The 12,244-nt window shown below is 38.5% G+C and overlaps 2 protein-coding genes across 2 annotated transcripts; one reads left to right on the forward strand and one right to left on the reverse strand.

The window, feature by feature from the left end:
* Positions 1–1,184: 1,184 nt before the first annotated feature.
* Positions 1,185–2,557, forward strand: LOC141622167 (uncharacterized). Its single transcript, XM_074438225.1, has 2 exons — positions 1,185–1,372; positions 1,528–2,557. The coding sequence occupies exon 2, from the start codon at positions 1,530–1,532 to the stop codon at positions 2,274–2,276; it is 747 nt and encodes a 248-aa protein (XP_074294326.1). The 5' UTR covers positions 1,185–1,372; positions 1,528–1,529; the 3' UTR covers positions 2,277–2,557.
* A 2,278-nt stretch (positions 2,558–4,835) lies between these two features.
* LOC141622169 (vacuolar lysine transporter YPQ1) lies at positions 4,836–10,237 on the reverse strand. Its single transcript, XM_074438226.1, has 11 exons — positions 9,833–10,237; positions 9,348–9,390; positions 9,056–9,082; positions 7,558–7,656; positions 7,192–7,295; positions 6,840–7,023; positions 5,883–5,987; positions 5,699–5,794; positions 5,487–5,566; positions 5,300–5,390; positions 4,836–5,100 (listed from the first exon to the last, which is right to left on the reverse strand). Exons 1-11 carry the CDS (start codon positions 10,087–10,089, stop codon positions 4,999–5,001), a joined length of 1,188 nt encoding a protein of 395 aa, XP_074294327.1. The 5' UTR covers positions 10,090–10,237; the 3' UTR covers positions 4,836–4,998.
* Between the last annotated feature and the right edge of the window lie 2,007 nt (positions 10,238–12,244).

Here is a 12,244-nt window from a genome sequence, read left to right on the forward strand (position 1 = left end):
CTCCACAACCCGCAGGACCTGGGTTCCCTTTAGAAGCTCCGTCAGTATTTAAGAGCATCCAACCGTGTGGCGGAGCATTCCAACGAATGTACCGTTCCTCATGAACCGTGCCAGGAGAAGGGATAAGGAGGGAGAAGGGGTCAAGAGCTCTACTGGTAACTTCGAATTGATGTCGAAGAAAGGGTAAGGGGTCCGTGGGGTTATCAACAGCTCGACCAAAAGCTACATTATTTCGCCATCGCCAAATCCACCAACAAGTTATCGCAAATTTCATTGACCAGTTATGTGATGCAGAAGGAATCTCGTTGCTAGCATTTTTAGAAATCCAACTCGCAAAAGGAAGAGTATAAAAGGAAGGGGTTGTGGCACACTCACCGAGAAGACTCCAAAGTTCCTTGGAGTACGGGCAATTACGTAGGAGGTGGTCAGTGGACCCGTCTTCTTCGAGACATCTTGGACATATAGGATCGTCATGGATGCCCCTCCTTACTCGATTGTAGTTGGTCATAAGGCGTCGATGAGTTCGAGCCAAATAAACATCCTAATTCTTTGTTGAACAGGGAGTTCCAAATTACATGCCAAGCTATCGGTTCCGTCTCAGGAGCTACTTCGGCTGTTTTTATAAGGGCTAGGGCTGATTTTATGGTAAATTTCCCGTTTGATGAGGCATTCCAGTAAAGCGAATCTTCCAAATAAGGCTCCGGGGATAGATAATAAGCTGCTATTTTTAGGAGGTCTTCTCGTGATAAATAATTGGAGAATTCATCCCATTTCCACCCTGTTTCCTCGTCCCACATATCTGCTACGGTGGCGCCTAATATGCTATCCGGAATAGGCGAAATAATTCTGTCGGATAGACACCCCGAATCAACCCATGAATGGTCCCAGAAAAGTGTCTTTCGACCGTTACCCACGGCTGTACTGCTGCCCTTATTGATGATCTTAGCTTGTGAAGTAATCCCGGCCCAAACATTGGACGATCGTATGCTTTCTCGAGATCAATTTTTATAGCCATATACCCTTTATTTCCCTTTTTCTTTCGCATCGTGTGGATAGCTTCCTGGAAAACTACGATATTATCCGTAATTTGTCGCCCCGGGACGAACCCACTTTGAGTCTCAGAAATGAGCCAAGGAAGGACTTTTTTAATACGGTTTGCAATAGTCTTGCTAATTATCTTATAGACTACATTGCAGAGACTTATGGGTCTAAATTGTGATATATACTCCGGTGCGTTAACCAATACTACATGTACTGATGTACATCTAATCTAATGCACCACAAAAATACCCCCAATTCTAAACCCTAACATTATTTCCCCTAATTAAGGGTTCTTCTAATTGTTACTCTTCCCTTTTCACTCATTCTACAGGTCAGTTAATCTTTCCATATTTTTATTAATTCTATTTTATTAGTTTTGTTGTCATAAACTATTTGATTTAATGTACGAGTAAATAATAATTGACCCCATCATCATCAACAATCTTTCAATTGCATCTAAATTCTTCATTTTTTTATGTGATTTAGAAATGGGAAGAGGGTTGAATGAATCTTCAACATTTGCATCAAGTTCAAGTAATAATGGTGGAGAAACAAATTACGATAACGACAACGATAACAATAACAATGATGTTGGTGATTTTGAGTGTAATATATGTTTAGATTTAGCACAAGACCCAATTGTTACATCATGTGGGCATCTATTTTGTTGGCCATGTTTATATAGATGGCTTCATTACCATTCTAAATCACAAGAATGTCCTGTTTGTAAGGCCCTTGTTCAAGGAAACAAACTTGTGCCCCTTTATGGTAGGGGAAAGTCGACGTCCGATCCTCGGACGAGGCCAATCCCGGGTTTTGAGGTGCCTAACCGTCCTGCTGGGATGCGGCCGGAAACTGCCTCGTCCCCAGTTTCGGCTGAGCAAAGGTATTTGCCGAATTTTGGGAATTTTGGGTTTGGGTTGTTAGAGGGGTTTATGCCTATGGCTAGTGCGAGGTTTGGGAGTGTGAATATGTCGGCTGGGCTTGGTGGGTTGTTCCCGGCTATGAGTTTTCAGTTTAATGGATTTCCTGGTGGTTCGATGTATGGAGGTGGTCATGCTCATGGGTTTCAACATGGTTTTCCACGGGCGGTTTATGGTCATGGGTTACACCATGGACATGGGTATGGGTATCGGAATCATCCCCAGGGTTCGAGTCAACGACAGGATATGCTTCTGAAGAATCTGCTTGTGATTGTTGGGTTTCTTGTGCTGCTTAGTATCATTTTTACCTGAGGATTGAAGTTTACTACTTTACTGTTGGACATCGTCCTGGTAATGTCTTCTAATATTTGATAATTCTGCACCACAAGTATAGCCCATTTTGTGTTCTCTGTATAGCTGTATGTGATTGAGAAAGTTGTGTATAAAATAGGATGTCAATCATCGGTTTCTGTTTGATCATTGTTTGTTGTAATTCATCTAGATTCTGGGTTATTGCTTGACATGCTTGATTGGAATTCACACTCTCTTTTACATATGCATTTGCACAGCTTCTAATGAAGATTTGTTTGAGCCTTGTTTAAGTTTGCAGTGATCTTGAGGAGGATATCTCATTCGCTTTTCTCTTAAGAGATGTATTTCATCGTTTTGGATTGGATGGTTGGACCTTTGATGTTGTTTGTGGCCTGTCTTTGTCTGATGGTGACACGCCTAGTAGAGCCTTGATCCCATTCCTATAACGTATGTGTCTAATCTGGCATGCTAGCCCCCTCATTCCGCCACGACCTTCACCATTGGAATCAATGATCTTACGCTTTGTGTAGATACTAGGACCTGGCCTTGGTCTATCTGCCCTTTTCCCTGTACCTTTAGCATTGGACTACTTGGTCACTACTTTACCTAACGACGGACACTTCTGCATAGCAGTTATTTGCAGATTTCTCTAGCTTAAATGTATTGCATACATCTTCTTTGCGAGTCGGTGATGGTTGTTTACTTGTTCGAAGTCTTGAGGACTGGTAATCTCTGTTCCTCGACTAGGTTCCTGATATGTTCAATGTTTCAAGTCACTAATATCATCTAGATTCAGACGAGGATGTGGCAGTAGCCTGTCTTGGGTAGGAGTTGCATATACTCCAATATAGGTTGTGTGAGTACGACTGTATGCGGGTGTGAATTGGTGTGTACGAGTAACCTAACCTGTGGCCTTTTTATCTTCTTTTGCCATTGCGTGATGTTTTAACTTTCAAAAGACCCCATTGTCTTTCACTTAGTGGCTTCCTAGGATATGCGAGGAGTTACTCCCTCATTTCAGTTGATAAGTAAGGGCACGTTTGAAGAGTTTGTACCTTCATTTCATTGACATCTGTCAGACTATATTATTGTTCTTTTGACTCTGAAATATGGAGTGAAATACCACTTCTTACTAAACTGTTTGTGCTTGTGGCCACTGATCAACATATTTCTTAGTGCACTCTAATGTGTCATTCATTATCAGCTTCTGTGTGTAATTCAGTAACACAGTAGAGATGTGTACATGATAGATTGAGCCTTTGAGATACTAGGGTGCAGATTTTATATAATAAGAAGGTACGCAGTAGAGATGTGTACATGATAGATTGAGCCTTTGAGCTTCCGCAAGACTGCAACCTTAGGTACACATATTTACTAGGGTGCTGATTTTATATAATACTAGTATTTCATGTACCTAAGATGTGCACCCTCCGCAAGACTGCAACCTTAGGTACATGAGATCCAACTGTTGTCTATATTAAGAGGGTCTGGGTCATTTAGTATGTCATTGTTGGTAGGCGCATCCAGTTCTTAGATTGCATCTTATCCATCGAATCACATTAAGTATGTCATTGTTGGTAGGCGCGTCCAGTTATCAGGGCGCGTCATATCCATTGAATCACATTAAGTATGTCATTGTTGGTAGGCGCATCCAGTTATCAGGGAGCGTCATATCCATTGAATCACATTAAGGATGGTTACTGCACTTTCCTGGGTGTTTTTACTGTTTTCCCTCGACTTTTTTGCTTGTCGGTTAACTTGACTTAGACTCTTTAGTCAGTGAAATATTCAATCTGCTGTTTATTTCCTTGTTCTCATCACATTGTGTATAACTGTGTTTTTTGGCAATTAGTCTTATGTGAGGCGGTTTTAAACTACTACCGTGTAAAATGGATCCCAATAACACGGCCATAGACTAGTTACCTAAAGAATCGGTTTTACAATATACTTGTATAAAGCTGTCTTAAATAAGTGCTTGTGTTTTTTTGGAGTGTGTTAAGGAATAACAAGTGTTGATGTTTCTTAACCATTTCATGAATACTACTATGTGAGAGCACGCGCGGCGAGGGGATTATACACTGCTGTCGACGGTGGACACCCCGGTTTACACCAAAAAAAAATGAATACTACTATGTACTTCCCATAAAGATCGTTGCCAAAGCTGTGTTATTTTTACTCGTGAATCATGATCAAGTAGCTCATAGTTTAGCGCATTTTGTTACCGTTAACAAAGTAATTGCTGAACGTCCAGCTTCCTTCAGGCTGTATGGCTGCGCTCATGTTTATCCTTCTCTGCTCTTCTTGCCTCAACGGCCTCTCCTTCCACGTTGCCTCGGCCCCTTGTAAACGCCCCAACTCTCCAAAGTCACGTCCTTGATACCTATACCCATTTTGGATTACCAGACTTTTGTTCCTTTCTAATATGCAGGCGGAAACTGACAGACAATACATTGCTATGCAGAAGATGACTCATTGGGGAAATAATAGTAGGAGAGCCTTGGCCAAAGTGGGTGTGTTGATTATTTGGAATGGGTGCAAAGGGTGTTCATTGGTGGTTGATTAACTACAACAGTAAGAATTAACAGTAGAATCCCGTCGGTAAACTTGATTTGATGATAACCAAGAATGCCATGCTACAGTCTCTCTACATACATTAAAGAAGAATACAGCCACTCATATTCTATAATACAATCCTCACAGTATGAAACTTGACATATTACATTCAGGAACCAATTGCCTTTTCCGCCTCCTCGTAGAATTGATCCTGCACTTCCTCCCTTGAGTTCCTCCTCAGATATCGATAGTAGATGTACTGCATAATTATCTTGTAAAAGAAGCTCGGTTAAGGTTAATAAACCATTTTATAGAAACCATGATTGTCTTGTTAAATTTCGACAACTGCTATCATACTGTCGCAATTCTAAATTAGTCGTGTAGAAATACGGGTAAAACTATGTACACACTTGACCTATATAGAATGGACTAGTATGAAATAAAAAAATTAGCTCGATGGGCAAGGATACGAAAAAATCAAGCGCCACGCAAACTATAGCATCCAGCAGCCATGGCATATTGGGTTTAATGCTACTCCACTCTGTAGTTCTTACCAAAATGCTGCATTTGAAACACAAATAATGTCAATTTGGAGTGAATGATTTTACAAGGAAATTGAGATATTTCCGTCAGAAAAGAAAGGTCGGTCAGGTGTACCTAGCGACATAGGTGGCGTTCGCAACAAGCGCAAATATGAACATCAATGGATTCAGTCCCTCTACGCTTCCTCTTCTGATCTGCTCAACAAATACAGCAAGAACAGTTGTTATCTTAAGAAATTACAATTTAGAATTTTCAAGTAATTAAATGTTCTAACTTGTACTCGTATATCGCTAAACAGGTTCGAGAAGAAAGTTAGAAAGCCTCACATTCAAGACAATCTGAGGAACTCGGCCGCCCATGTAAATTGCGGCCATCAACCATCCTAGCCACTGTCCCACAGCATTATGCTCAAAACTACGTTCCTGCAAGTAAGGTCACGACTTTTCAGTCCTCGTTTTTGTATTCCTACAACTGATTATTACTAGAATATGAATAACTAAGGATTCATACACTTAGAATTCGTCTCCCTGTGAGTCCCATGTATGCTTCAGATAATGCATTGCCTTGGAAAGGCAAGTTGACAGTTGCAGCTGCGACCATTGCTCCTCGAGCAGCCTATATATTGCAGCAAAGTTTTCTTTACTCATTAAGGATGTGCATACAACTAAATATGGTTAGACTCGTTAATTTGTCTGCACAATTTATCTTCCGGATCTTACACAGAGTTCCGTTTTACATCTTACGTTATTGACTTACTGTCGTGTACATCCGACTATTTACAGGAAGTCTTTTTTCGGAACTGATATGATGATAACGATGACAATCACATGGCGAAGTGTTAGAAACTAAGTTAGACATTTACGTCCGACAGCTGCCCGGCCATGCTTCAGTTTTGAGGAAGATGTAGCAATCTTATCTAGTCTATGGATAAGAATATTGATTGTTTTGGACATGTTACTGTCATAGAGCCAGAGGACAAGTAACAAACGTATATATCAACTTTATCAACTTTATCAACTTTATAACATCGAAAACGCACTCGAGTTTCCGCATAATTGCATGTTTGGTATTATTGGGATTTCTCTAGCACCTTTCAAAGATATTCAAAGCTAGCAGGGGTCCAAGGATTGACAAAGACAGCAAGTCATCAACTATACAAATAATACAATTAGTGGCACTAAATTCTGTACGGATCCCAGGAATGTTTGTTTAAAGGAAGAAAACATTAGAATTTCGGAACATCGTAATCAAACATGCAAATTATAGGATTGCCAACGATCTACGGCTTGTGAGAAAAAATGATTTTGTATCAATTTAAAGCTTGTACGTTTTTTTTTTTTTTTTTTTTTTTTTTTTTTTTTTCGTGTGGGGCTTGTGGTTGGTACTAGAAAGACATTAGGGCTTAAGAATCGAGATCGAGTCTGATTACTAATCCTATTGACATATAACCAGGAAAAAAAGGCTTACAGAACGAGGAATATCTCTGGGTTGGCTTGAGCCTTTCCTGCGAGGGATAGGAACGGGAACTGGCTCGTCATCATCGGAAGATGACAGGTCATGAAGTCCTAGAGCTGAAGGACCACTCTGTGGACCTGACCGTAGATAAGATCGGAATGGAGGTGTGTCACTCCCAGCTAGAGACCTTGCTGACCTGTATTTTTCGGCATTTTTTAAGTTATATGATATGAATATAAATTTATCTATTAAGCGCCACAAAATAATTCATGTTGGCCACTTGGCCTGACCCGTGTCCGACCCAAGGCTGCATTTAATTACCACTAATGATTGAACGTACTATCACGAACAGTCTAGAACATACATGTAGTATCTTCGCGGGGATGCTCTCACTGGGGCAGTTGGAATCGGGATACCTTGCTGATCATCGGTTGTCTTTGGATTAAGTGGTTTTTTCTCTTCTTCAATCTATAACATTAACAAAACAATATTTTTAAATAGATGGGCATTTGGTCACAGACTCAGAGTACTAAAATTAGACTCGTCATTAATTAAATTGTTTTGAATGGCATCGTGATATTCTTGTTGAGATATTAAATAGTCATACTAACTTATTATATTCTCTTGATTCGCTTTTTTATGCTACGGTGACAAAATGATCGGCTATTGTCGAAAAATGACATTTACAAAAAGAAACATAATCATAATGTAGGAATAAGGACATTGTTACCTCAAGATGAGCTCTATTATGAGGACATTTCCACCATGTATAGATGTGGTCATAGTACAGGCTCTGCAATACCAGCACTATTGTGCTTACTGTGTAAAGCTGTAATAACAGAGCAGTATAAATGTATAATGTCAATCTTGCATTCGTGCCTATAGATTTTTAAAACAATTCACAAGTATTAATTAAACAATGAAACTAATAGAGATTTGAAAATAATGTTTGTAGTCCAAGTAATGTGGCATCACCGAGTCATTGTGACGATATTGTTGCCACATAGACAAAAGTACAACAATTTTTGTCAATAAAATGTCAAGTTTTTTTTTTTTTTTTTTGGCATCTAAAAATGTCAAGTTTAGTAATAGCAGTTCCGTAGTATGAATAGTACTCCGTATCGATGTTTTGAGCCACCTTAGGGTGTGTTTGGATTGAGTGATTTGGAGCGAAAAGAAAGGGAGGGGGACTAGGGAATTAAAAATTCTTTGTTTGGATAGGAAATGAGGGTGGAGGAAAATGGAGGGGGAGAGATTCAAAGGGATCCAATTTACCTCCACCAAGCCTAATCAAAATCTCTCCACAATAGGCAAAATTTGGAGGGAAATTGTATCCAAACACCCACCCCCCATTCCCCTCCCCTTCCCTTCTCTCCTTCCCCCTCCCCTCCCTTTCCCTCCACTTTTACTATCCAAACACACTCTTAGGGTGTGTTTGGATAGCAAATGTGGAGGGAAAGGGACGAGAGGGTGAAGGAGGGGAGAGAAGGGAAGAGGAGGGGGAATAGGGTGTGGGTGTTTGGATACAGCTTTCCTCCAAATCTTGTCTATTGTGGAGAGACTTTGATTAGACTTGGAGGAGGGAAAATGGATCCCCCTAATCTCTCCCCCTCCATTTCCCTCCACCCTTATTTATTATCCAAACAATGAATTTTAAATCACCTACTCTCTATTCATTTCTTTTCTCTCCAAATCTCTCAATCCAAATACACTCTTAGTGTCAAATTTCGGAGAAAAAGTACGAGGAGCTGAAGTTTATTTGAACTCGTTTCTAACATCGATCATTATCACATGGTCATCAACTAAAGGCCGAGTGCTAGTTGATATACTTGATTCAACAAAAGGATTTATCATTAGTCAGCTAACATGAATCATTCTTTTAAACCATTAAATTCAAAATCAATCAACTCGAAAAGGCCGACAAAGTCCATTAAATTTTGAGCTCATTAATTGATGATAATCATTAACTTTAACTTTACATAAAACATTATCAACAAATCAGGGCGCACGCATGTTGGCCACATCACCAAGCTTAATTCATAGCATCTGTCTTTTGGTGCATATGACATCTACTCTTCTATCTATCATTGAAAAGTTGCACTTAAACATTTTCTATTTGCCACAAAATTTTCTTGAATTTTACTCAACTTTTATGTTTAATTAACTTCATAAACTTAGTACATTATACAGTGAATAAGTGATGCTGTATGTTGAAAAGAAACACTCACCAATGCTGTGTAGTATTGGGTGGGCAGCTGCAATTTTACAAATTAAAACAATTACAATTAGAATGACGGACTCAAAATACGACTCTTTAAAAAAAAAAATCTCGATTTTACGTATATTTAACTAGTTACTAGCTTAATCGATAAAGTCCTAAGTCCTAACGATCAATATTTCCGACTTTTTTCAGTTTTAGTGTTCAGTGATACTCCGTATTCCGTACTGTTTATTTAACGTTTTTACGCAAAATTACACCAAAAACAAAATACAGAAAAATAAAGAAAGCCGTTCACGTACCGTTGCAGGTTCTAGCAGACACCCTATTAGATTAAAAATATCCCTGTAAAATAAAAAGTTAATTAAATTACAAGGTTAATAACAAAAAACTTTATATTTTATCACTAACAAATCAATAATTTTCTCTAGTTTAGGAAAAAAAAATTGTCTAATAACGTGAAGGAATATGGATCACGATGCAATTGGGTTGATTCGTAACAAACAATACTCCTCGTACCATTCATTTGATTACTTTTTTATTCTTTGGGTGAAATATGTTAATTAAAGGTAAATAAATGTGTTATTTTCTAGAGAACATGATAGGAGATTGGAGATACGAGATACGAGATACTGAAACTCAGTACCAATCATTTTACGTATGTATCATATAAACTCAATAGTGAAGTGAGAAATTACAATATACAGAATACCCGATTAAAAGGGTGATACCAAAACACAATACTTTCCGAATAAATTACTCTAAGGACATATATTTGAGAACATACCCAACAAACCAAGTGAGGAGGAAAGTAAGAGAGACACCATGGCTAGACTTGGTGCGAAAATTAGTGATGATTTGAGGAACTTCAGCAACACCCCAAGCAACCAAACTAACTAGCCCAAATGCAAATGAAAATTCATCTTTTAAGTTGCATAGACAATCTTTGAAGTACTTATCAACCCACCAAACACATGGTTTCTTCTCTTTTAAGCAATATTTCATTGTATTTTCGGAAACTTTGTTTATCTTCCATCCCTTCATTATTATAGTTATAATGATTATGATAGTTTTATTACCTTCTTATATTTAGTTAATTTGTGGAGAATTTTTTTTTTTTTTGAGTTAGAACTTAGAGACTCAAGGGAGGTCGGCTAAAATATTGTTGAGTTTGTTTTGTAGAGATGTAACTAGACTTTGCTTGTATTTATGTGACGAGGTATGAGGTTTAAGTCCCCACCATAGTATAAGAGTAGTTTTTGTTAGCATATAAAATTGATCTAGGACTTCAATTATCACCTTAAAAAACTTTTGGTTGGCAGGCTTGGTTTCTTGACATGGTATCAGAGTCAGTTTAATCACAAGGTCACGAGTTCGAATCTTACCCCTCTTAATTCGAAAGTGGAATATAAAATCGATCTTGAAACTCTAACCATCAGCTTAAACTTTTGGTTGAGATAATTTATTTTTTGACAGTTTTTACACGGGTTTTGGTTGAGACTAGGGGTGATAATGAGACGAGACAACTCGCGAGCAAACGAGCTTAACGAGTCAAGCCGAGCAAACACATGCTCGACTCAAAAAGCTCGCGAGTGGCTCGAACTTGTATGATTAGATAAGATATTGCTCAAATTTTTGTATCATACATTTTAAATGTCTCATTGATTTGTCAAATATGTTGACATATAATCTTCGAGCCTTGTGATTTAAAATATCGGAAGAAAAAAAAATCAAAAATTTATTTATGATATATAGGCTCGATTTAAGCTCGAGTTTGACTCGAGCTCGCTTTAATTCTCGCAAGCTTGATAGCGAGCACATTTTCTACAAGCTCAGATATGCTCGAGATCGGCTCGACCTCGAGTTTTGGTTCATGAGCACAAGCCGAGCAAGGCCAAGCTTGGGCCTAGCTCGGCTCGTTAGCAACCCTACATAGTACTCCGTATTTGACAAGGTACAAATTTTGACTACAAGTATATTCGATGGAGATTAATAGTTGAAGTTGATAATCGATATTATTAATAGGAAATGGTATATAAGAATCTTCTAACGTTGGCTTAAGAACACATGACAGTAACCATTATCTAACTTATCTAATTTTAACCAAGTGATGTTAGTCCAGTGGTAGCCGGGTTAAACCTTGAAGCTTGCAGAAGTGCAGTAGCTGTGGCGATGATCACTTGACCACTACAACTCCCGAAGGGGTGGCTTACATGGTCCATGTGGTGGTGCTGGAATGCATGGGCCCGGGGATTCAACCCCTCGTCATCCAAAAAAAAAAAAATTATCTAATTTAACGATTCTCATTTAGATAACCGGAAATGATCTCCTTCGACATGATTTGTGTTAGAACGGTCGTACGTTTTCCTACATATCCAAACAATTATTACAAATTCCTAGTACTTCTTATGCGGATATTCTGCATTTTGATGCTTTACATCCTAAAGGTTACAACAGGATATTCGTTGGTCATTTTAACTGACGATTGATACAGAAGAAAAGTTATGAAAAAAATTAACGAGTACACCAAACGAACAAAACAGGCCTCAGTTGGTCGAACCACATTATGTGAGACCAAAATTTACGTATGTTTTACGATTATAAAAATATAAAATAATTTTCCAGATTTTAACTTGCTACTCGCGATTGTATATATTTTCCCTTCAAATTAAGACTTGAAACGGATTTCTTGGAAATCGAAATTGCGTAGAAAAACAGAGGGAGTACGATTTAAAAGTCGGGTACGTAGATGCGGCATGTATTGCTGGAACCGGTGTAAAATAATGCACTTGGCTTATGAATGTAACCCTAGAACATGACCAAGTTCAATAGCCCAAGTATGGTGTCCAAATTAAATGAGGGTGTACAGTACAGTGATCTTTATTTCTGGCATTTTCCTGCACTGTACGAGCTCATGAATCAGTTGCTCAATACCATCCTCGTTCATTTGCAGTTTCCAAGACAATAGTGATTGGACTATCTATAGTGACCACAATTACTAGACCGTTCGTATAAGACAATTTAATGGGTTGACCTATTCCAAGTTTGGTTTTTTTATTCGCAAGAGTTGAGAATCGAACTCTTGACCACTTGGTTAAGAGATGAGAGCCCTTACCACTCACACCAGCCAACTTTGGTATTTGACATGTTTGATTAGTATGTTTCAATTGGCAGATTTAGTAAAAAGTATTTTTGTAAT

This window comes from Silene latifolia, chromosome X, assembly GCF_048544455.1.
Source record: "Silene latifolia isolate original U9 population chromosome X, ASM4854445v1, whole genome shotgun sequence".
NCBI lineage: Eukaryota > Viridiplantae > Streptophyta > Magnoliopsida > Caryophyllales > Caryophyllaceae > Silene > Silene latifolia.